This window comes from Epinephelus fuscoguttatus, linkage group LG15 (assembly GCF_011397635.1).
Source record: "Epinephelus fuscoguttatus linkage group LG15, E.fuscoguttatus.final_Chr_v1".
Taxonomy (NCBI): Eukaryota; Metazoa; Chordata; class Actinopteri; order Perciformes; family Serranidae; genus Epinephelus; species Epinephelus fuscoguttatus.
The window spans coordinates 13171598-13198392 of record NC_064766.1 but is presented as its reverse complement, the minus strand read 5'-3'; the positions used below and the strand labels follow the sequence as shown (position 1 = coordinate 13198392).

The following is a 26795-nucleotide window of genomic DNA, read 5'->3' as shown; positions in this document are numbered from 1 at the left end:
AAGTTAATTTGAAATTACTTATGAGCAATTAATTTCATCATTATTGTTTTTACATGAATCTCCTTGTTGATGGTCTTTTAATTTCATTGTTGTGAAGCACTCTGGAAAGTCAGTGTCAGCATGAGCCCTGTGAATGAATCGTTGATCATCTTTTTGATGTCTCATAATGGTGATGATTGAGATTTTGCTGTGATGATGGTTTGTAGAAATGTGACGAATTAGTGGTTACGGACACTACAAATTGCCACAGCAGCGCATAATGAGAGAACTTTGTCAATGCAACGCAGTCAGTAAAACTGCACTTTTGTCACCGTATTTCTCACTGACAGGTGTAAGTAGTAGGAGAGGGTTAAAAATATTGATATGCAAACAGCTGTTTCAGGGCGTTTCAACATCCATTTATGGCCAACAGTGGATGTGGAAATGAGGCTTGTGCATGTGTGCTCAGAACCACAATGATCAAGATTTATAAAACAGAATCAGGTGTATGCACAGCTTTATAAATCTAACGAAAAGAATGCGCATGCATATCTCTGCCTTTATGCATACACACAGTTTTACTTGTGAGTTTTATGCATGCGGCCCCAGGTAGATGGATGGGAAATGGCAATGAAGGGGTCCTGGGGAATAAGGAAGGGAATCGTCTGTTTTTAACTATGGACTGCCAGTATTATATCCCCCTACTTCCTGTCTTAACACTGAACTAACCACATTGTGGCTGAAGCTACATATTTAACGCACAGACATGAGAGTGCCATGGGTCTTCTCATCTGATGAGGCAAATGTTGATACTGACAGCCAGTGGTTTTCATCCATCAACATGGCTGAGCCACTTACATTACTCGTCACTATGAATATTTCCCCGCATGCAGATAAGTCCATGCTGTCTTCACATTTTGGTTTGATTTCCTTCTCCTGCTAAAATCTCCAAACTGACAAGACGAGATGTTACACTGTCTACCAAATGAGCTCCATCCAGGTTTGACTGGCTAACATCAGAGAGAAACTTCAAGGGATGGCCAGTCTGTGCTTGTAAATGAGGGAGGCTGGGTTGCACTATCATGTGAGACTGACGCTTTTTCTTGAGTGCTTTGTCTGATATGATGCCAAAGGATTCCTTTAGTGTCTGTGTGAGACATACAGGGCTTTCAGCTAACTCCAATGTAAACCCCACCATGGCTGGACACTCAGAGCAACTGAGATAAAGATGAAGACAGTTCAGCATAGGAAGGCGATCAGGGTGGACTAAGGGGTCAAACCAATACAGGACTTTCACCAGGGAGGCCGCTGTTATTGTCTTGTGTGAAACCAAAAGTCAGAGTTATTTGAACTTGTGACTTTATAGTTACGTGACATAGATCAGTTGACATCACATATTGGGCTCTAGTTTCGCAGACCGGGCGAGGCAGGGGCGCAGTGCACCTGCGCTTCGCCAACTGGGTGTGGCCAGGTGGATTTTGCAAGTTTGGCAAACCGTGCGCCTGGAGCAGCTACTCCTCTTTCCCACCTCCGTCCCTCCTACCGGCGCAAGTCGGAAAGAGGGAGGAGAGAAGGCGTGGAGTGGGTTTTACACAGCCCATTCACATCAGACCAGTCAAATGAGCCCCTCTCCTCGCCCTTAAATGCGCTGCATGTGCACGTGCGTGCTCTCTCTTTCTCTCTCGCAGTCTCACTCTGTTTCTTTTCTTTTGACTTTTCTAAGATGACAGATGCTGAATATATACTCCCTATCTGATGCTGTGGCTGTTTGTGGTTGGCTGAGAGGGATGTGAACTCATTAGTTTGCAGCTGTGTTAATCAAATGGGATTAATGGGATTGGGTTTCCATTACGCATGCCAAACGGTGCCAAACGGTGCCAATCCCCTTTGATCTGACATCAGATGTGATGGGACAGTCGATATAGAGATACATTTATGTGCTGATTGCAGATAGTTGCATTGAATAGTGGTTTTGTGGCTATTTATTGCATTGTTAATGTGCCTGATATTCTGGAAACCTGCCTGTGAGGTTTTGGTGACGTGTGTGCACTGTCCGCCGGTCAGCCAAACTTTGGGTTACACCGGCTGCGCTGCCCCTGCGCTGACAGTAGACCTGGTTTCAGCTGGCGAGCTTTTAGCGCACCTTCGGCGAAGCCTTTTGGCACAAAACTGTCACTGCGCCAAGCTTGATCTGTCGACACCTCCCCCTGCTTCACCGCCACACCCATGTCTGCGGCCCTCGGTCTGCCAAACTACCAAACTGATGGCGCCTCGGGTTGCGCTGCTCGAAACTAGCTCTGCGCGGGGTTTGCCACCCTGCACCGCGCCGGGAAACTAGAGCCCATTAACTTATGTACATCAGTTAAGTTTTTTTTTTGGACCCAAACCATGGTCTTTTCCTGAACCTTACCAGACGTTCATCTCAAAAAGACACTGTTAATTTAATGACTGTAAATTGTGAACACAGAAGTTTGTTTTAAAAACCCTGTATACGTGTAATAAGAGGGAATTGACACATCCAGAACTGACACTAGAGGGGTATCTATACAGAATCATAGACTGTACTATAGGGTCAGTTTACATGCTGCCGTATTTGACGAGTTGGGGATGAGAACGTGTTGGTTTACCAATGAGTAACTTTTTGGCTACAATCTACTTTCTCTTTCAGCTGTACAGTCTTCATTAATACAGACATATATTGATAAAGACTTAACTTATTTCTTCAGCTTGTGGAGTAAAAATCTGTTTTCGTTTTATACTCTTTTCTGCAAAAGCACAACACTGTTAGCAAAGACAAATAAATGGCATTTTTTCTTTGACATGATGCAAAATGCTGCTGAGAGATTTCATCAAATCTTTGAGACACAGCGACAAGTTATCTTCTTTAAACAAAACTGAGATTGCATCACTCCGGTGTCATTGTCTTTTTCACAGAAGAAGGTTATTTTTCCTTAACAGAAACATGTTGTTTTAACAGTGCTGGTTGAAAGAGCATCAGACCTCTATCCATTGCTCCTTTTCCTGGTTTTAGATTTCAGTAATTTTTATTTTCCAATTCTCCTTATCTTTCTAACTCTCCTGCTGTGTGCTTCACCGTTTGTGTTCGACTCTCTGGATTTACGATTAAGTTTCAAATCTTCCCTGTAACCAGAGACCTGTTGTTTCCTCTTGGTGTGTTTGTAACGTATCTCAGGTTTGCAGTTTTAAAATCTCTCACCCGTCTGATTTGAACATTAAACAGCCAGCTGGTTTCTCTGTGTGAGGTGTGTCTGCGGGCCACCGAGGTGTGTGAGGCTCATGTTGAGAGTGTATGTGTTAGAGCACGGTGTGATCCCTTGTTTCTCTCAGACTCTGGCTTCAGTGCTATCTGATTCCCCCGCTGTGTTTGCTATCAACAGGTTTTTTATCATCCGATTCCCCTGCTGTCTATACTCTCAGTAGGTTTTCATTATCAGATTCCCCTGCTGACTCTCTCTGCACGTCTTCCCCTTTCCTCTCTGTTTTCAAGGATTTTTCTTGACCATCCAGTGAATATAACCAAAAGCTTCTCACCCATAAATGTATTCAGTTAATAAACAGTGCTGGATCTGATCTGTTGAACATGACACCATAACCTCATCCCTGGGCGCTTCTGTGTTACACAGATTGGTCTGAAACTCCTGCTGTGTATTGATTCTGCGTTGCTGACCCACCTGTTGTAATAATAACCAGTACCACAGTCACTCTTGACATCCAAGGCCGGTAGCCAAGTTTCCATTCAATTGCAGTGCAGATTATAAAGGCAGCATATCACTTTTTGCTATGTAAAGATATGGTGGAGTAATGGCAGTATTGGGCTCGTTACTCTAAAAATGCAGTATATCTCTCATTACTCGTTACTCTTTTCAAAAGTGATAATATTACTATACTAATTACAGTAAGTCATTACACTACTTGTTATATTACTTTTCCGTTACACCCCATAAAATTGGTATTTGCATATCTCCAAGACTGAGATGTTTGCCTCTGTGTGAATATCAGGGTAATCGCTGTTAAGTGTAGCTAATGCTAGATAGCTTCTGTTTACTTTGGGGGCTTTCTGTTGCCTGAGATTAGTATTTTCCAAAGGCTCTGCCTAAAAGTTCATCCACCACATATCAAGCCACAAGCCTCATCAGTTCTTTGTAGCAACAGCTGTCCACGATTAAAATCCAGTGTTGGTTGTGTGGCCAGTGTAGGGCTACAGCTGTGGGGGGCTCACCTTTGGTGGGGTGTCTTTCCTGGAGCTTCATTTTTGTTGTGTTGTTAGTAGCTGAGGTGTTTCAGACTGGAGGTTTGGGGAGGTTTTTTTTTTTTGCAGTAGAAAAAGTTTCAGTCGGACTCCCTGCTGCAGCAGTGTTCTTGTCATCTTTTCTCCTGACAAAACCAAAGTAATGGGAATATTTCCAGCCGCCAACTAGCTTGCTGCTTTATGACGTGCAACGACGATTACAAAAATGAGTCAGCTGATGTGATTGTTGTATTTCACGTTAGTATTGATGTGAGAACAAAAGCAACGTTGTAACGAGTTGTTTAGTTTTGGAGTAACTGTAACGTTATTACTGAACTTTCATTAGTAATTAGTTACACTACTCGTTACTAGAAAAAATAATATTATTATCATGTGTATAATCCACTGGCTATATCATCGCTGCAGCTTTGCACTGCGCTCATACGCTGGTTATCAGGATATCAGGACAGTGTTGTCAGAGAAGCATCGTGACTACCCTCCAGTTCCCTCTTGGTCATTGTTAGCTGTGTCAACGTTTTTGCAGTTGTTTAGTGCTGTTGCCGTAGTTAGCACCATTCGCTGCTAACTGGGATCACATGGCCAGAAAAATATTGTTTTTGAAATCTGTATACTCACATTGCTATTCTGATTACATAGGTTAATAACTACAAAGAAGAAAAAAATTTGGTGGAGCACTTACTCGGAGCATCAAAGGGAACACAAGTTCATCTGAAAGCAACTAACTGAAAGCAGAATATTATAACATGCAACCTGTATGCTGCACATATTGTATGACACTGACATCAGCCACTCAGAGCAGTGCATAAATTAGACACCTTTAACAACTATGTTGATGGTGGTTTAGAACATTGTCAAGTGTTTATTTGTTAAAATAAACAAGTAACTAAGTCCATTAAAAACAATGTCTTCTTGCTGTTCCCACTGGTTTTCTCCTCATCTGCCTGGCTGTTTTGTAGCACCTGATGTTCCTCACAAATTTAACTGAAAGAAAGAGAGACAGACAGAAAATAAATATTAGTACATAGTTAAACTTAAATAGAAATATATGAATTACAGCATCACTTCTTTTCTACAAAATCTCTTTTCCAGTACGCGTGGCATTTGTCCTGAGAAGCAGACTCAAATGAGCTGAAGAGATCATAAACATTTCTAACTCTATTGATCATGACTGAATGATAGTTATACTGATGATAATCCACATTAAAAAATGCACAACAACCAACTCCACTGACCCCCCTGGCTCTAAAGTGCGCTATTAAACTGTCTGATAGCATCACAGGTTATTATTATGATTGTCTACTTACACTGCGGGATGCCAGGAGTGTCTCCTATCATGTTGCGTAACTCGATTTCTTTCAGCCTGATGTTAAGCTCACACAGTTCGTCTTCCTCGCTCCATGAAGCTGAACCAGGAACCTCTGCTGTCATGCTGAAGACCTCAAGAGGCTGGTAATCAGGCACTGCCAAACACCCCGATGCCGTCCAGGCTGCTTTAGCTTCAACCTGCTGACTGGTTGAGCTGTTATGATTGGCGCCAGCTTTGCAGTCCTTGTTAAAAGAGTCTGTAGAGGAACTGCTGGTCAGAAAGTTCAGCTGTGTGGGTTTAGGGTCAAAAAGTGCCCAGGTTTTCTTGTTTTCTGCTGTTTTATCATGAATAGAGGGGAAATATCTGGCAGCAGCCATTTTGCTCAGAGAGTGCAGTATTTTTGTTTAGATTTGAAACTAAATGGCATCATTAACAGTTCTAGAACCAGGAAAGGTTGTAGGTTCAGTGTCACATAATGTAGTCTGCATAAAAATAAATAATGTAGTCTGCATTCTGTAAGCAAGGATGATCAAATATACATAGTAGCCTAGAGGTATAATTTATATCTTAAAAATGGGCCAATATAACGATAATTAAATAAATCTTTTAAAAGTTACAAGTTATTTATGTTCTGATGTAATGTTTAAAGGGGCTCTATGCTAAATTCAGAGCGTATGATGTTTTTACATGGTTCTCAATGTGGAGGTGGCTGAGCTGGTGTCGAGCAACTAACAGTTCTAACTCCATGAACAGCGCTATACAACGGCAACAGTGCTGACTGAGCTAAAGGTGCTAACCAGGGGGAAACCAGAGGGTGGGCGTTATGCTCCCACGACAACATCGTCCCAATATCAGTGGTAATCACCACGTAAGCACAGTGCAGAGCAGCGATGATTAGCTAGCCAGTGGGACACACACATGCACAAACATTCAGATGCATGGCTGAACCGTCTTACCACAACAAATCACAGAGAAGCTCAAATTACAGCACACACAGAGGGAGAGTGCCTTCATTCTCTGCTTAGGACACCATTACTCCACTTCATCTTTACAACTCAAATAGTGGTTTGCTGCTGTGTTAATGCTCTGAATATCACATATAGAACCTTTAAAGAAAAACTATCAGGGCAGCTCTTACAAGAGAGTTAGAGAAATCAGCATCAGCAGTTTAAGATATTGGAGAACACTGCATGCATCATTGATGAAATGAGCCTTGCTCAGAGACTGAAAGGTGATGGCAAGATTTTGGAGAGACTGCTGGTTCTGTGCTTAACCTAGCACTGCACAAAGGAGGAAACAGTCTGTCAATAGTAGTGTTTGATACAGGCTGAAAAAATGTCAAGAATGCAGAGCGATGGAGTCATGGTTCAGCATGGATGGGCAGCTGATGACAAAGGTATGATTTTAATAAACACAATAAATAAAAGTACCATCTTGCTCTAATAATGAGGTAGTATAAATATATAAAGGAAATTTCTGGACATTTGGGCTCCTCCCTGAAATGGATGAGAAATATCTTTCCCCTTAGTCTTCCAGGTATGTTGATGTTAGACTGCATGTGATGACCCCCAGCTACTATAGCCAGGTGCGTGTGATCAGATCTGTAAGCTTCCAGACTGCTCCTGCATTGCCAGCAAACTAGAGTGCAAAGCAATGTGCCATCTGCAGACCTGCAGCAATCAGAGGGAAGAGGGGAAGGATGAAGAAGTTGTTGTCAAACTGGTTGGCTACAATGATCATAATGAAGATGATAATGAATAAACAGGGTATGAATACTTGAGAAAGGATATTAGTGTGCAACCCGGTCGCCAGGATAATATGACAGATACATTGTATGTTTTATGTAGTGGAGATGGAAGCTTTATGTTTCTTTACATTTCAGCAACACTTGAGCTAACGTGTGCTAAGGTTTAGGCACAAAAACCACTTGGCTATGGTTCGGAAAAAAATGATGTTTTGGCTTAAAATAAACAGTTTGGGTATGGCACCATCCTGGTTGGACACACAGTGACTGTGTAAAAAATAAATGTTTTTTATTGCACCAACCTGGCAAAAAATGCAACGGTGTCTTGGTTAAAAACAACCGCTTTTCGTAGCACTTTCATTGATGGAAACGCAGCAATGACTCGTTAAAAAACAACCGGTTTTCGTGTTTGTGGATTTTGTGCATTTGTCTGCAGCTTGGCCAATGTCTCACGTTGGTGTCGGCTGGTTGCCGTTATAGATTAACAGCGTCTGGTGGGAACAAGGATGAAAGTTAAGGCAGCGAAAGTCCAACAGGGGTGGACAGGAGGGGAGGTGGATGGGTCCAACAAACACCGACTTTGACCCGAGAGAGCAGTGTTTGAATCCCGAAAGATTCTAAGGCCAAACCCTGTTCTTTTTTCCTAAACCAAACCACATGTTTTTGTTGCCTAAACTTAACCACATGTTTTTGATATTGAAGGGAAAAAAAGTCTAATTGCTCTGTTGTAGTGCTTTTATTCTGAAAGAGACTGTATGTACATGTTAAATTTCCTCTGAAAGCAGAGGTGTATTTTGAAAGAAGACAATGCATGTAACAGGCAGAACTTGACTGGGTGTCCCAAAACACCAACAATCAAAGCACCCAGGGTACCTTGCACGAAAGTCCATGACCAAACATCAATATGTGAGGAGGTCAGGGTGAGAATGTGTCGGCAGAAACATATGCCCACACTTTCCTCCGATAAGTGGGCTGTAGTATTAAAGTATAATCTGAAGTTTTAATGATGATGATCGTGATGATGGTCACTGTAGTAAAGTTGATGAAAGAGGTAGAGTTCTTCAGTTCTCTGTGTGACAAGATTTTTTCATTCTTTGTATCGACAGTTGCTGTCATTGAAGGTTGATAACTGTGAATAAGATGCCACTTGGGAATAGTTATCATGTTGAAATATCATCTAGAGATACAGACTTTTTCAAAATACCACACTAGAATTTGTCACCTTGGTTTGTACCAGTCAGTCAAGACTGTGTCCTGGGTGATGGATTGTAAATGGCGACCTGTCGCTGGTTAGTTGTCAGCAGCACACTCAGTAGAAGATGAAGTGGAGGACCCAGTTTGGCATTGCAGAGGGTCTTGGAGACCGCTTTTATTCAACACAGTGACTGAAGAGGGGGTTTTCGGAGGAGGAGGAGGAGGAGGCGCACTGAAGTTGGAGCTGTGACCACATATTTATACCACCTCTCTCTCTCCCCCCCTCCCTCCATCCCTCCCTCCTTCCTTCCTCCCTCTCTCCCCTCAGTCGGGTTTGAGGAGATCTCTCTTGGAGCTGGAGAGGAGAGGTTGGCCGTCTCTCTCCTCCAGCAGCCGCCGGGCTTCTCTGCAGCCTTCCCGCCGCTTCATCATCATGGATTTTGGGACTAAAAGAGTCGCTGGGATTATCGCTCAGGTCGTCCTGCTTCTCTCCAGCTCGTACGGGACAACCGGAGAAGGTGAGCGGGCTGTGCGCTTTTTTTACTTTCCCCGGAGGAGACGGAGTGAGTCCGGGCAGCGCAGACCCGGAGGGGCGGCTGTAAAATGGGGCTTCACGAATATGCCCTCTGTCATTCAGCCTTGGAAATTGCAAACCCTCTGATTTCTGGAATAAGACATATTCGCGCAGTGTGTCTCATTTACTTACTATAAGTGCAGTTTTCTAGGATGGCTATGTGGTTTTGCGCCTATCGGTTGCGCATCAGCGCTCGGTTGTTAAAGAGAAATAAGGATAATTAAGGCGATATGATGTGAATAATCATTAAATCTTAGCGTATTTATAATAACTTGATCACTTCTAACAATAATTAAGGTCGTTATTTTTGCAGTAGCTGTAAAGCAGACCATGTCTAATATGTAGGATATAACTTTTATGCAAGGCCCTCGTCTTATTTATTATACCATGTTTTAAACACGTGTTTTACTGATCTCACATCTTCCTGGAAAGCTTTGCATTTTCTGACACTGCTGCAGAGAGGGTTTGTAATTCACAGAGCTGTGTGTTTGGCAGTGAGAGGTCTCAGCTGTGTGTTTTTATCCTCAGTGGGCAGAAAGAAGCATTATCGCCACTATTAGAAGCCAGTTCATCCACCGTGTGCATAAAACAAGGTTATCTGTTTTCTTTCTGGTTAATTTAGTGCTCAGTGCAGCATGATGAGCATCCTGGGACTGAGCCACATTTTTGTGCTCTCACACCCCGCCAGAGTGTGAAGGTGTGTGTGTGAGAGAGAGAAAAGCAGTTTATGCAGGTTGGAGAGGTTTGGGTTAGGACTGAGAGGTTGCTGGTTTGGTGTCTGTGATTTCTGTTAAGGGGAGATAACAGTTTTTCTTTCTGTAAGTGCCACAGAGTCATGTTTGACATCAACATGAGGCAGTTTCCAGGTCTCAAGCTGTGTCAGTGTGTGGATATGAAGTGGTGCGTTGCTGTCATGCTTTCCTGCCACAGGAGAGAGGGAGAGAGGGAGGGAAATCCAAGTGGAGAGATGGGGAGAAACAGGATGAAGGGAGGAGAGAGGAGGGCAGTGATGTATGCTTCTATGTAATTGAAACAGATGGCGGAAAAAGTCCTTCATCCCTTTGCTGTGTTATTCTCAGCTTCCACGACACAATGATCTCTTGTCCTCATTTTCTGTTCTTCATTTAACCCTGTTTGCCAGTTTCGTGACTTCCTGCCTTTGCTCTTCAAGATATTATAAGATGCGTGAGAGCAGTTTCCATCCTCTTACTTTACTGTCTCCAGTCTCTCTTTCTCCTCACATCTACCTGTCTTCAACCCCACCGCAAATACAAACTTATGGTGTGCAGTCAAACCCACAAATCTTTATTTTAAATTCCAGTGGACCTCTCAGAGTTTCAAAAAACAAAGGGATCATGAGGCTATAAAACATGGATTCTTAGGTTTGAATTCTTCACTCAGAGTACATGAGATACGGTCTAATAGTGTGGAATTAGATAAACTACTTGAAAGGAAAGGGTAAAACTGGATGTTAATATCTTTAGGAATCCCCATTTTTCACTTTAGCAAGGATATTATACCCGCACATGCAGCGTAATGATACCAAAAGTGTTTTCGAGTCGGATCCTCCTGCTGCAGTTTAATATTACAACCGTCGGCTTGAAAATGGCACCGAGAGAGACAGATTGCGTCTTCTACAGTTGGTTACAGACAGATGAAGGAAGGAATGAGGAGATGAGTGAGGAGGAAGAGAGGCGTGTGTATGAAGACAACATTCTTAGAGTATAGCTCCTCATCCGTCCTTCCCCCATGAAAGAAACATCCACAGTCTCACCAAAACATCTGATTCTCCCTTTTTCCCCTCCTGTTGTGTCTCTTCTGCTCTTCCTGACTCAGATCTGCTGCTAACTTTCGGTCCTCTCTTTTCCAACTCATCTTTCTCTTCCTGTTGTTTCCTGTCAGGCTCCCTCCTCCTTTATCCTCCCGACACATTTGTCTTTATTTATTTTCATACCCGCAATCTTTTCCTTTCCCCTCTTCTACCTGGATCTCCGCCCTCCTGCTGCTGTGTCGCACTTTCTTCTCAATTCTTCCTCTTTTCCATCCTCCTCCTTCCTTTCTAGTTTCTCTACCTATATATGCATATTTTTTTCCTCCCTGTTTCATGTCCATATCCCTTTCTCACTCTGCGTGTATTCACTCTCCCGTTGCTCACTTCCGTCTCGCACTGTGGTTTCATCTGAAGGTGTTTATATTTGGTTGCAGCTGATACAGAGTCTAGGAATATTTTGTGAACCTGTTCAGCTTACAGCCGCTAGCATTTAACATCTTTGCAGCTTTTTCAGAATTTGTATATCAAACACAAACTTCTCCTGCAAGAGGAGGTCTACTTGTATAGTTTCCATCCTTTTTTTTGACTCCATATTTTGAGACAGTTTATTTACTAGCCCTGCACTCCCCTGCAGGTGTTTTTACTTCCTCTGTCTGTACCTCTGCCGCGGTTGAAGGTGGGTGGAGCTTAATGAGGTCACCTGAATTCATGTACCAACAAGCATTATAAAGATGTAGTTTGACCCACCCTGGCTTCTTCACCAACGCTAACAAGGGATTCAGGACAAACACACTCTGTACATGCCCACACTGTCCTGAGAAGAGGTCTTTTCAGTGAAAGCACCATGATATTAGCTATTTGATCAAATATAGCATCTAGAAGCGCAGCCAGGGAGAGGAAAGGGTCGGCTTTGGGAACCTCAGAGTTGTATCTCTACTTTTTGCAGATGAGCTGGTTCTGATAGCTTCATCACACCGTGACCTCCAGCATGCACTGGGGTGGTTTTCAGCTGTGTGTGAAGCGGTTGGGATGAGAGTCAGCACCTCTAAATCTGAGGCCATGGTTCTTTGCCGGAAACCGGATTGCCCCCTCTGGCTTGGGAGAGAGTTACTGCCTCAAGCAGGGGAGTTCAAGTATCTGGGGGTCTTGTTCACGAGTGATGGCAGAATGGAGTGTGAGATGGATCGGCGGTTTGGTGCAGCATCTGCAATGATGCAGGCGATGCGCCAGACTGTGGTGGTGAAGAGGGAGCTGAGCCAGAAGGCGAAGCTTTCGATTAACTGGTCCAGCTATGTCCCAACCCTCACTTATGAGGGTCATGAGCTTTGGATAGTGACAGAAAAAATGAGATTGTGGCTGAAATGAGTTTCCTCCATGGGATGGTTGGGCTCAGCCTTACAGATAGGGTAAGGAGCTGGGACATCCAAAGGGAACTTGGATAGAACCACTGCTCCTTCATGTAGAAAGGGGGCAGTTGAGGTGGTTCGGGCATCTGATCAGGATGCCTACTGGGTGCCTCCCGTTAGAGGTGTTCAGGGCATGTCCCGCTGGTAGGAGGCCCCGGGGCAGACCCAGAACACCCTGGAGGGATTCCATACCTCATCTGACCTGGGAACACCTTGGGGTCTCCCAGGAGGAGCTGGAAAACGTTGTTTGAGAGAGGGACGTCTGGGGTGCTTTGCTTGGCCTGCTGCCCCTGCGACCTGGCCCTGGTGGATAAAAGTGTGGATAAAAATGGATGGATGTTAATAGATGGATCGATGATCAAATATTGCCCATATATTTGATGGATTATGTGTATTTGATCAAAGATTTTGTAAACAAAATCATGAATCTAATTAGAAATAGAAATCCAGCTTTGATTCTTGACATTTTTTTGAAATTGATCCTTAGAACGCATTCATGACATATAACCCTTTTTTCTGTTTCATACCTGCCATACACAAGTTAAATCAACCAATCAGCTTGCTCGATGCACAAGTCCATGTGATGCATTGTTGGGATTTTGGCAACAAGTCCTTCAATTAACACAACAAAATGCATTATTGTTGTGTTTCTGATCTGACACTTATGTCAGAAAGACATGGTTTCTCTGTGTTTTCCATTACTGTCAAATGATAAATCAGTTTTACGATGAGACAACGCTGTGGTTCAGGTTTGGCTAGGTTTAAGGAAAGATCATGCACTGGGGTTAAAATACTACTACCTTAAGGTAAGGGGACCTCTGCTGTTATGGTTCCAACAATATACATATAGTTAAAGGTATACTACGCAGGCTTTTCCTAACAACAATGTATAGATTCACACCGTAAGTAATCCTCCTCAGTCACCACTTCTGAACGAATAAAAGTGCGTGGTGATGTATTCTTCTGCAGAAACTCTGCCATCTGCCTGTATTTTCTTATTTTCTGTGTTTGGGATGTTTATGGGTGTGTACGTGCAATTTTACTTCACTCGCGAACGTATTTACAAACAGTAACCGACAATCCTCCACAGTATACCTTTAAGGTTATGGAATGATCGTGCTCATGGTTACCAATGTTGGAAGAACAGGAGACTTGTCGTTCATCTTGGAGGGACAGTCTCAGTTTTGGAGGTGTGCATGACTGTGCATCTTTGAGCCTCTGAGACCTACAGTTACTCATAACACCCCCCATTGTGTTGCTTTGCAGAGGCTTCATGTGTATCTTCATGTGAACTGTTTCATTGCCTCCTGCTCCATTAAAGAGGTGAACCCGTCACAGATTTTTAATGATGATGAGAAAATGTCTGTGATACATTTCTGCCATTAAATGAAAAAAATATATATATAGAACATGTTTTACAGCCTATTAAATATGTAAAATAGGAAATTACATTAGTTTTTCTTTTGCCTTGATCATTTTCTCTCCCTCGCTGTATATTTCTCTCTCTCTCTGTCTATCTGTTTATCTCGCCTGCTCTGACCCAGCAGCACACTCATCATGCACAGACCATAAACCACAGCAGCATATTAAGTTAGGACTGCAGAGGTGGAGGGATCCCAGCCGCAGGTTTCAGACCAAGCTTTACATCCCGCCTCCCCACCCCCTGCAGACAGCTCACTGTTCATAATGGAGGTGGTGCTAAATGACAACAAAGTAGAAATACATATTTAAACAGCCACAGATGGTGCTCCGATGACTTGTTAGCCGGAACAGCGAGAGCGAGTCACTGGTGATGAGATTCAAGGAAGTCAGTGTGTGAAACAAGCTACCCCGCAGGGCCGTAAAGCCACTGCGTGTTTAATCGCCTTCCAGTATTACAATATGAAAGAGTCCCTGTGTGTTTAGCAACTGAGGGATTGGCAGCCAAGCAACTAAATGTAAGCAAAAATGCACCTTTCAACTGCCTGAAACTGTGGTTTGTCATTATACTCATTTTTACTGCAGGTTAGTTCGGTGTTCAAGGATAAAGGTGTGATGTTCTTTTCACCTTTTTTCTCAGAGGAAAAAGCACAGAATGATTCCCTGAAGGTTTGAAAAGGCTGTAAACAAATGAATGTTGTTGTAGTTCAGTGTTGTTGCTTGCTTATCTTTTGTGTCTCTCCAGATATTGTATATTAAGTGGCTGGAAATAAACCGATGAGTGGGCAGCTAAAGCTCAGGTAATCTCTATACAGATAATTGCATAGGTATGCAGAATCTGTAGGCAATGGGACAAGATTTTGGTTTTGGAAATGTTCTGGTTTGCGTTTGTAGTCTGAGTAGTATTGACCAATCACGTTTGAAGGTGGATTGTCTGTGTGGGGAGGTCGAATACTTTGGCCAAAATGCCATCTCGGAAACCATCGACAATCGTCTGTAAATGTTTTAGCTTGAGTTTTTTTCTAAATTTGCATTCATAAGCAGATATCTGTTCGTAGAGATAAGCTGAAATGACACAAAGTCTTGGCCCGGGTATCCAGATTTTCCGAAATACTGGCTGTGTCCCTCAGTGGCTTTATCATTGCCAGACCGACAGCTGATGAGTTCTGAAATTGCGGCTCAGATGATGCAACAAGTTGGCCATTAATCATAGTGTTGGTGGTCAAATCCCAGACTTTCCTGTCCAAATGTTGATGTGTCCTTGAGCAAGACTGAACCTTGAATTGCTCCCAATGAGAACAAGCATCTGCCGAATGTAAGATGATGTAATGTAAAAACAAGTGCATGTCTGTAGTGTTTTGGTGGTGACTACGCTTTTGGGAAATGGAAGACATTTCTGGGATGCAGAAAGTGGTATAGTATACCTAAGTTTATGTCTTTGTCAGCATTAGAATGAATGCTTTGTGAAAGTAAATTAGGCAAAGACTAATTATTGCAACATGTTGAATATCACAAACTGATGAGATCGAACAGTTTCTCACTTGGGATTTTACCTAATGTAACCTGGTACCAGGTAACCTGAGGCTTTGACCTCTGTCAGTCTGTCAGGTTCAGTTATTGTATTAAAATGAACTTTTTAAGACCTTTTTACTGCCACACAGGACACTGTGCGCCATTCATAATCATGCAAGCCAGAATATGAGAGTATGATGGAAAAAGAGTAGTGATGATATGGACTGGACTTCTTTTCTGTTCTTTTATTTCAGTATTTTCCATCAGTATATTATACTGATCGTTTGATAGCTTGGTGTGGGAGACCTTCTGTGCGGAGTTTGCATGTTCTCCCCGTGTCAGCGTGAGTTTTCTCTGGGTACTCCGGTTTCCTCCCACAATCCAGAGACATGCAGGTTAATTGGTGACTCTAAATTGGCCGTAAGTGTGAATGTGAGCGTGAATGGTTGTCTGTCTCTATGTGTCAGCCCTGTGATAGTCTGGCGACCTGTCCAGGGTGTACCCTGCCTCCTGCCAAATGTCAGCTGGGATAGGTTCCAGCCCCCCCGCGACCCTCAAGAGGATAAGCGGTTATGGGAAATGAATGAATGAATGAATATTATAAATATTGTTAACGTTAAATTAATGCGGCCTGGACCTGGATAAGTGACACGTGACAGAGATGAATTAAGCAATTAAAATGATGAATTTCATTTCAGTCTTTGCTAAGGCTGAAACTTGCCCATTATGTGACGACCATTAACTTACTGTAGCTAACAGTAGTGAAGGTGTTTTTTACAGGTCTGATGGTGACAAGCCTGAAGTCTGTTCAGCTTCTCTTAGCGTGCATTTAAAATGTTTTAACGGGGATGCTTGCAGTCAAAGATTTCGTATTTTAAGATTAAAATTGTGGAATTGAAATGAAATGAGTCTGAAAAAAAAGCAGAAGTGTTCAGCAGACCTTCCCTGAATAACAATAACAGCACCATTAGAGGGTTCTTTCATTAGAGACAGTTATGTTTTTTTCTTTCTTTCTCTGTTTATTGGTTCTCTGCTGTGTCTCTAATTGTGCCCTCCGAAAGTTTTGTTGTCTTATAACTTGTTTTGTTCTGATTTATTTCACGGTTCCTCCGAGCACTGCAGTGCTGTGAATTCCTGTCTGTATTAATTACTGGATTTAATTAGCTTTGCTGTATTGTTAGCTGGTGGTTTCCCTCAGATGCCTTCAGAAATCCTTTTGATTCTTTGACTTCGCTTTTACCCCCTTTGGATTGCAACTGCTTCTGAACATATAAACTTGGCATGTTTCCAACATGTCAGCCTTATTTAGGCTTGCTGTGATGCAAGCCTTGTTGTTTAGTTGTGTCATAAAAGTGCACTTTAAGTGTTTCTATCGTACTTTGCAGTGGATGTTATATAACTATACAGTAAATCTGGACGAAGAAGACAGCAGCGTCTTTGGCTGCAAGCCTCGTCAAGTTGCAGGAGGCTTTTACTTTTCTCAGTCTCTTACTTAATGTTGATCAAGATATAAACTAAAACAGAACAAAATGTTACAGTACTCCTGTGCTTAAGAGGACATAATGCATCCTCTAGCCCCAGCCACACATGCATAAAAATAAGATCCAAAACCAACTCTGACGGCCTTTGCACACAAAGTCCGTATTTTTCGTATTCATGTTTTTTAAGCCATCATCTGATAAACATTGTTATGCACAGAAACCTTGCAAACCAAGTCCAATGCTTTTTATTGTCATATTGGTTCCAAAAATTTGCAGTACAAGACAAAATGGAAAGACATGTTTCATCCCTCGCCTCTTTCCACTTGAGGTATCGTCCTGGCTGTCACCACTCTCTCCCACTGTCTTGCATTTGGCACAGTGGCTACCTGAAAGGGCTGAGCTGTCCCTCCTCTCCGACTCCACATTGTCTGGCTCTCTCTCTGTCTGCATGCGGTCCACATCCACCTCCTCCATCATCATCTATCTGAATATTTCTATCTGACCTCTTGAAAGAGGGCTGAGTTATGAAATGATTATGTGCATTCTGTTCCTCTCTCGTGTTGCGGATGTGTCCCGCAGATTACGCCACATTTTTTCAGCTCTCTAAAGAGGGGTATGTATGCAAAGGTGATTGACACAACATGAGGTACAAGATTTTAATTTTGGATGGACAGTACGTACCCCCCGTTTCCCTCTAAAGGCAACAGCCTTTAGAGGGAAATTCCATAGACCTTTTTAGGGCAGATGTGACAATGATGTCAGTTTGTTAGCTGGAGACAAAACACAACTTGCCAGGGCATTAGGCTACATAGGAGTCTAAAGATGTTGCTTTGTTGTGATATTGGGAACCAGAATAGAAGAAGTCATGGCTCAGAACTTAAATTTTATCACACACCAGCTGCCACTGCCCGTCAACCAAAATAAAGATAACTGTGGTTAAATGCGATGAAACAAAAGGACTGGACAGAGGCGATCATCAAAAATGCTCACATGTGCAGGTCAGGGAAAAGTATTACTGTTGTAGGGATAAATAATGTTATGTGTATTAAGGGTTGTCATGCCCACCTACTCAGAAATGGGGGAGGTGTTAAGACGACTGTTGGATTTCTCCATAGCACTAACTTTTTAGAGCATTATCTAACGTTAGCTTTGCCTGAAAACCATTCAGGCGTCGGTCTCCTCTGTAAGATTGGCCTAGTAATAAACCACAAAGCCGGCCATCCCACCTTCAGCAGTCCTGTCAAATCATCCATCCACTGAGTGAGAGCATACATGTCGGCCAGTCTGGTCCTGGTGGTCAATGTTTACCTGTTCAAGTAACACTCGCGGTCCTGGAGATTGAGTGACCTGACATGGTGTGTTCAAAAATTCAGTCTGATGCTCCACACAAAAATGAGAGCCCTGTTGGTCGAAGAAACAGAATGTTCTATTTCTACATGAATTAACAAACGGTTAAGTTAATCACACATTCACTTTGCTCTGCACTGTGCTGCTCCGTCTCCCCAGACAGAAAGCCAAGTGTGCGCTGCTCCGTATAACTGAACGGTAGATTAAGCCAGCGCTCTGAATTTATAAACAGTTCAGATTGTGCATTCTTTTGTGCCGTAGCGCACTCGGAATGATTATTTCTGAATCCACCACTCGTATCATCGTCCTCCATTTTCTAAAACAAGCCAACAGAACTCGCTACCTAGTGCTAGCAAAATTTTGTGGAGAATTGTTTTGCCTCCAGCTAAGTCCCGCCCACCAAAAACGTCATACTTTTTACTAAAAGTAAAGGGTCTGTAGATTTGTGATGATCCAGTGATGTCACTTGAGTCAACATTGGTTGGTGCTAAGACTGCGGCGTTGAAAATGAAAAGAAAAAAAAAAATGGGGGTATGGTGTTAAGTTTGTGTATCTCTGCTGCAGGCTTGCATTACATCAGCTGCATAACACACACCAAACTCTTAGTCTGACTTTACAGTGGTTGGGTTGCGTTGTCGGTTATGTGGGCTCCAGATTCAGATAAGGAAAAAGAATGCATTAAATTATAAATGTTTTTATCCTATTTTTAAACTGTCCAGTATGAGTTTGAAAATCTTGTACAGGTACAGTACTCTTTTAACTCTCAGAAATGTGGAAAGTGTAGAAAGACCAAAATGTTCTTACTCAAAAATACCCTGACTCTCAAGGTCTAAAACTCAAATTGGTCCTCTTACAGAATGTAGCACATTTATCTTTAAGCTAGAAACAGACACTGTTTATTGCTGGTTCAAAATGAATTACTGTGTATTGGCCCTCAGTGAAAACATCAGGCAAACACGAGGCATAGTTCACATGGATAGGAAGATACAGCTGCCTGGAGTTAGACACATATCCACCAGTGAGGTTCAAGGATCTCTCTAAAGTGTTTTCACACCTATAGTTGGTTTGCCCTGGTCCAGAATGGGTCTGTCATTACAGTGTTGCATAATGCTTTTGTGTTTACACTGCAACATTTACAAGTTTTCTAATTGCTCAGAATTTCCATGTAGGGAAAGTCTAGAAAGCAAACAGAGTAAAGAAGAGCTGACTCCTGTTCTGCTAACATTCCACTTTCCAGTTTCACAACGATGGGACAACGATGTGTGTTGATTTTGGCCCTGGACACTGTTTATTACAATGTTTGCATTTATCACTTTAGGCAAATGATAGTTTGAAAATGAGGTGCGGCTGGAAAATAATCTGTTGATGAATTGTAGTCGCAGGAGACACATATCAAGACAGTTCAGAAGGAGGCGCACATTAATCCTCCTAAACTGTGAAATGTTCATCAGCTGAAAATATTTCCTAAAATCTATCAGGTATGCCTGTGGTCTTCAACACAGCCCGCACCTGTTTAGCACTGGTGTGAACAGAGAATGCAAGTATAGGCTCTTTTACAGATGAAGTTACACACAAGCACAAAACAGCAGGCTATGGGAGCTGGTTTAATGCAAAAAAGGCAATGTGGGTCTTTTGGGTTTGAGTTAGGGCGGCACCACAACTGTACCAAGCTGCACCAGCTGAGTTCATTTGTAACAGGGCCGAAACCACCTCTTCAACAAGGTATAGGTCCGGTTATTTGTGATAGCTGTTTACACCTGCCCACACAAACTGCACAACAGGGGTTTACGCTCCAGGGTTCAATTCAGCCAAACTAAACAAGGCAGGTTTGAAGTCACACTTCATTTCCCAGAATGCCTTTCAAGATCTTTTTCAGCAGCTTATTCTCTGGTGTGTGCTTTATGTGTAGGTGGATGGAGCAATTGTGATAAAGTAATGAGCTTCCAGTCGAGAAAAAATAAGATTAGAGAGAAAAAAAGAACATTGCCACAGCTGGCTGTTCCTGGTTGTTCAAATTATAATAAGGCTTTTGAAGAGGCTCCTTTGGGTGCAAAATTGGTCTCCCACATCCTCTATGATGAATTTCTCTGTGTATGATTGCTGAACACTGGTGCAAAATTGAGACTCTTGAAAGAAGCTCTTGCTGTTTAATTGTGTGGAGCAAACCATTTCCTGCCATTGCATTTAGAAATATTTAAATGTTTTGTTATATTCTAAATTATTAACAAGTGGAAATTGTACCTTTAGTCTCTTCCACTTGCATAAAGGTGTCACAGAACACCTTGTCATCATACTGCGTGAAGTTATTAAGGGCATCCAGGAGACAGAGCAACGCTGGCAGTCATTTGGAGTCGTGTATCTGTCCACCTGATTAATCTAAATCTAACATTCAGTCTGTAGCTCTGTTTCTGGGGCTGTATTCACAAAGCTTCCTAGTACAAAGAGTTGCGCTTAGTGACATAATTCTAAGAAAATTCTTTGAATTGTGACGTTTTCTTTGAATTTCCACTCAAAGTTTAGACTAGGTCTTTGTAAAGATAGAAGTTATTCACAGAGTATCTTTGACCTTAAAAGAGCTCCGAAGATGAAAAACTATTCGGAGCAGGGATGAGGACTTTCAGGAGGCTTAAGAGTTTCTTAAGCAGATAAGAAAATGGAGTAGAGAGTCAGAGAGGTAGGAGACATGTTCCTCAAATGCTGGATGACAGTGAGTTAATGAAATGGTACACATTAGATGGTGTGGGGATGATATCTGTGGTCGAGCTCATTAGGGATACGCACACATTTCCCACCTTACACAATAATGCTATAACCCCAGAAATAAAATGATCACAACACTAAGATATTTGAAAACCAAAAATGACAACACTTTCACAGTCAGCAGATCTTTCCTTTTCACCAGGTGTCCACACCTTACAGGCTCACAGAAGGGTGTCTGTAACAATCAATCACATCTACCAAGATAAAAGTTTCTGAGCCTTCATTGCTCAAACTTGCTCCGAGAACTTTCCTAAATCACCCCTAAGCTAGGAATACTTATCAGAAAATTTTAGGCTAAGTTAGGAGGTTAGCTGCTAAAAACAGGATACCAGAAATAGGATACCAGAAATTTTGTGATCAATTGTTTATTGTGCTTTTCTATTAACAGAGGCAGTCATACAGTCGTTGAATGTTCAAGAAAGACGCATTACAATGGCATCAATATCTGCCTCCAAACCTCCCCCCAACCCAAATAGTGTGCCCCAGACAGGGTAGAACTTTCAAGCCTCCATAACTATCCCACAGATGATTACAAAAAAATGCAACATCAATAGTAATAATAATAGTACAAACAGAGAAAAAGAAGGGAGGCAAAAAACAAAAACAAACAAACAAGCAAAAAATATATAAATAAATAAATAAAAATAAAAAAAAGAAGGTTAAAAAAAACAAAACAAAAAAAAAAAAACATGAAAACAAATACCTGCAGAACAAATCACTCATGTCACTCACTCCCCCCCCCCCCTCATTGCAAGATGCTACTGTAGGGCATATATCTTTTGTAACAGGCTTGACCAGCAAGAGATATTCTGTGCCTTGGCGTGGCGACATCGTGCTATAGATAACTCTGTCTGAACAATCTCGTTGTAGACCGAGAGCCATTCCCTCACCGAGAGTACATGTGGTGTTTTCCAGCGACAGGCTATTATTTTTTTTGCAGCAGTAATACCGGATAGCAGAAGTCGTTTTTCATTTACAGTAAATTTCAGTGACGAAGTGTCATTAAGCAAAAGCAGGTGCTGAGAGTGAGGGACAGCTCTATCAAAAAAATTAGACAGAATGCTTGAGATATTTACCCAAAATCGGTCAATCTCCGGGCACTGCCACACCATGTGGATAAAGGTACCAATTTTGTTGTCTGAGCAAAAGCCACAATATGGATCATCTCTAAACTTCATTTGATACAGTCTTTGAGGAGTGAGACAGGATCTATGAATAAAATTATAGTTTATCATCTGATGGTTTGGATTTCTGGATGACAATGTTATATTTTGCCAGATAATATGCCAATCAATTTCTTGAGAACAATTGATGTCCTTTCTCCACCTATCATCAAGTGAGAGAGGCTTGTAAGAAGCCTTGGTTATATATTTGTAAAGAGCAGAGATAATCCCATTGTTATTTATATTCTTGACCAGTAACTCATGAAGAGGGTGTTTTTCCAGGAGTGCGCCCATGGTACACCATGAGCACGCATGGCCGAACTGCAAATAAAAGAAGAAAGAAGTGCCCGGTAGGTTGTAAGATTTTTGTAAGTCCTGAAACTCACGGAGACCTTGTTGTCCCATAATGTCTTGAATGGTATGAACACCTTTATCAGACCATTGTGGGAAAATTATTGGATTGCCATCTATTAGGAGGGAATAATTACGAAAAATAGGAGACTGGCAAAAGAACTTGTCTGTTTTTGCGAGATTCTGGACTTTGTGCCATACAGTAAACATGTATGTAATAACTGGACCAAAGTCACGTTTGACTATCTTCTGTGGTATGCTTGAATAAATGAGATTTGTTAGGTTGTATGGATGTGTTAGTCTCTCCTCAATGGGGCGCCAAGACACCTGAGATGCTGAATTCACCCATACAGTGAGTGGACGCAAAGCAAAGCACCACGCGTCCCATTCAAAGTTCGGTAGGTTAATCCCACCCTCTGATTTATGTCGTTGCAAAGTGGAGGACTTGATTCAGGGCTTCTTTTTATTCCATAAATAAATGCTGGTGGAGGATTTTAACTTCCTCCAGAAGCCAGCTGGAGGGTCAAGAGGTAACATTGAACTAATGAAATTAATACGGGGTAATATATTCATCTTTACGATGGAAAGTCTGGACTGGAAAGACGTGGAGAGTTTACTCCATCTTTTCATGTCATTCTGGATATCATTAAGCACCTTATTATAATTTTTATTAATTATGGCCTCCAGTGAGGACGATATATAAACCCCTAGATATTTGAACTGTTTGACAACCGGAATGTTACAAGGTGTGTTCTCCTTATGATCCCCTAGAGGCAATAATGCAGATTTTGTCCAATTGATTTTATATCCTGATAAGTTGCCAAAGTCTTCAAATATCTTAAGCAGGTCAGGCAGTGTTTTAGATGAATTTTTTGCAAAAATCAAAATATCATCCGCATACAGGGAAATGGAATGTGGTGTATCACAGACCATTATTGGGTCTAATGCCTCTGACTCTCAAATAGCCTGGGCAATAGGCTCTAAGGAGAGAGCGAACAAAAGGGGAGATAAAGGGCAGCCCTGACGGGAAGATCTGGAGACTGGAAATCTAGATGAGCAAAGGTTACCTGTTAATATCACTGCAGATGGATTATTATATAATAATTTGACCATGGAGATAAAACCTTCTGTAAAGCCCATATGTCTAAGCACTGCCCATAAATAATTCCACTCTAGTCGGTCGAATGCCTTCTCTGCATCAAGCGAAAGGATGGCGGAATCGTCTGATCTTGAGGCTGAATATATGAGATGAAGGAGGCGACGGACGTTATCAGATGCAAATCTAGATTTAATGAAGCCAGTTTGGTCATGATGAATCAGATGAGGCAAATAATTCTCCAAACGGCTTGCCAAAATCTTGGCGAAGAGTTTTATTTCACAGTTTAGAAGACTCAATGGCCTATAAGAAGAACAGTCAGTAGGCGGTTTATCCTTCTTCAACAGAAGAGTTATCACAGCGATATTTGAACTGGTGGAGAAGGAACCATTCGAGATAGCAAAATTTATCATATTCAGCAGCAATGGGCCGAGCCGGGACCAAAAATGAACAAAGAGCTCTGGGGGTAAACCATCCAGCCCAGGAGATCTATCTTTGTTCATTTGTTTTATCACTTTTTCCAGCTCCCCCAAAGTAAAGGGAGCCTCCAGTATGCCTCTTGCCTCCAAAGTTAATTTTGGTAGTTTTAAGGATTCTAAAAAATTTTTGCAGGCTTGTTCATCAAAGCTGACTTCTGATTTGTATAGATGTTGATAAAATAGTTTAAAAGTGGTGTTAATTTCTATAGGGTCAGAGGTTAAGGTACCATCTTTAGTCCTAATTGCTGCAATATTTGCTAAATCCTCATTTGTCCTCAATTTAGAAGCGAGGAGACGGCTGGGGCGTGCACTGTTCATGTAGTGATTCTGCCTAGTGCGATGGATTATAAATTCTACATCCTGTCTCAGTAGACCATTGAGTTCATCCAGTAATCTCTGTCGTTTAAGTAAGCTTTCAGGTGAATTGTTGCTATGTAGCACTTGCTCAACAGCTGCAATTGTGATCTCCAGAGATTCAATACGATGTTTCCTTATTTTATTAAGTTTGGATGCAAAGGAGATAGTTTTATTTCTGATGCAGCCTTTGACAGCATCCCACAGTACCCGGGGATCATCAACTGAGCTGTCGTTAATTTTAATGAATTCATCTAATTCAGCCTCGAGTTCTTGTTTAAAGGTATCATTTTGGAGTAAGGAGATGTTAAACCGTCAGCGAGGAGCTTTTGACTTACCAGCTCTCAGAGAAAAAGTGCATAGAACAGCTCTGTGATCAGACAGTGGAACTGGGATCATGTCAGTATTGCAAATATCATGAAACAAAGTTTTAGAGGCAAAGATATAATCGATTCTTGAGAAAGTCTTATGTCGGGCGGAAAAGAAAGAAAATTCCCTAGTAGAGGGGTTCATTGTTCGCCAAACATCAATTACTCCATGATCATTGGCTAATTTCTGCAGAGCAATAGATGCTCGCTGCTGTTCTGCACAGCCTCTCAGGCCTGTCCGATCGATTTCATGAAGCCACACTGAATTAAAATCCCCACCTACCTACCAGAAATTTTGTAATCACTACAAATACCAGTGAAATTCCACGATACTCGATACCTGTTGTCATACCTCGGTTAAACCTCTCTCATCCAATAAATCCCATGTACATAGACATACTTATAAACTTTTAAATTATATTTAATTATAATGTTATTATTAATCCCGAAGCAAAGGAAAACAGGAGTCTAAATGGGCTCATGATTTTGATATTTTAATCAGAATCAGAATCAGAAATACTTAATTGATCCCTGAGGGAAATTGTGATAGCCTACAGTATATTAACATATTTCTCATCCATTATTGTTGTTCTTCAGCACTTGTACATTTAAGATGTGACAGGCAGCCTTTAAGGTAGGCCATTTGTCCCATTCATCCTCTAATAGGATTGGATGGCGGGGTACAAATTAACAGTGACAAGTGCATGTTTTAACCAAAATTGAACTTTTTTCAACGCAACTAGAGAAAATTGCAAACGTGCAATGTTCAGCGCAGAAGAGACGTTCAGCGCCTTTTCTTGCTGCTGGCGTTTGTAGTATAATGGTAATTTGTAGCGTTCCCATTGCGAAGAATTAACAAAATCCGCAGACCTCAGGAAACAGGAAGTGCTTTTCTTTTTGATGAGTTGAGAGCTGAAGCTGGAGCTGTGGAAGTATTGCATCCCTGGTACCTACATTACCTACAAGACTATAAAGAAACAAATATAATGTTTTCACAAGTTTGGCATCGACTTAGTATCAAGTATTCATTCTTGTGGCGTCAGCACAAGCGACTCTTTTCATCTTACACGTAGTCACTGGACATATTGTTAACACATTATTGTTTAGTGCAGCTTTGAGCCTTGTTCTCTTTCCTTCCTCAGTCTTGCACCAAACTGTACCCTGAAGAAAACTGAATAAAACACTCTGGAAACAATTAATTCAGCTCATCGATCTTCTCAGCGACGCCACATTTTTCTACAGCTGTTATATCGCGCTATCAAATTTTTATTAGAATTACAATGAGGCTACTATTACTCATGTAAGAGTTGTGAGTACCCTTGGGGTGGTTTCATTAAACAGATGTACATAGATAAGTAAGTCATTATTGACAGAGGAGGATCAGGATGGATCGATGAGGAGAAGACTTGTGTTTTCCCCGTGAGAAAGAAAAAAAAGAGTGAGATGATGAGAGGATATTAAACTTTAATACTCCCTGTGGGGGGAATAGGTCACTGACGCTTGGTATAAGAAAAACAATCCATACAAATCCAATAGATAAGAATATAACAAATCCAAAACTACAAGCAGAAGTAGTGTCTGGCCTGTTATTAGTTGTCAAAGATGGGGGAGGACTGTTTAGATAAATACAAGTGCAATAACAATAATTATTTAGCTGAGTTGAGGATGAATCAATATTTAGCTGATTAACATTGACCTCTTTAAAGGTGAATCATAAGCTGATGAATAGACAAACATATTACAACATTTCAAGAAAGTAAATTACAGTTGAGGGTTTGGATCGGGAGGACAGATAAATGAAAAGTATTGTCATGAGCAGCTGCAGAGAGCCAAATTAAAAGCTTATCACCCTGATGGAAAAGCTTTTGTATCCGGAGGAGAATCTGCCATTTAAAAGCCATAACCAAAAACAAACAAAGCTCCCTGAAACCAATACGTTGTCCTTCAACCATTAACTCCCCAAAGAGCCCACCTATAGGGCATCATTCATTTAATAATCGTCCACGCTGACTTTTCTCTCCACATTTCATTTATTTCCAGTGCCAGGGGCAAGGTCTGGCTGAAGCTGTTTATCAGAGTGAATTGAAGGAGCTAAAATACGTCCTGAGTGGTTTGATATTTGTGTTTCTTCACTCTCAGTAATTCAGTGTCTGAGCAGCGAGGCCTCAATCACTTAGGTAAGTGGGGCTGCTTTTCATCCCTTCTTCACAGAGACACTGTA

The 26795-nt window shown here is 41.7% G+C and overlaps 1 protein-coding gene across 3 annotated transcripts in view; it reads left to right on the top strand.

The window, feature by feature from the left end:
* Positions 1-26795, top strand: part of LOC125901605 (contactin-associated protein-like 4) — a 225919-nt gene that overhangs the window by 63034 nt on the left and 136090 nt on the right. For all 3 annotated transcript variants that reach the window (XM_049597328.1, XM_049597329.1, XM_049597330.1), the window contains one exon: positions 8822-9011. In XM_049597328.1, coding sequence (XP_049453285.1) covers positions 8822-9011 — 190 coding nt within the window. The remainder of the gene's footprint in view (positions 1-8821; positions 9012-26795) is intronic.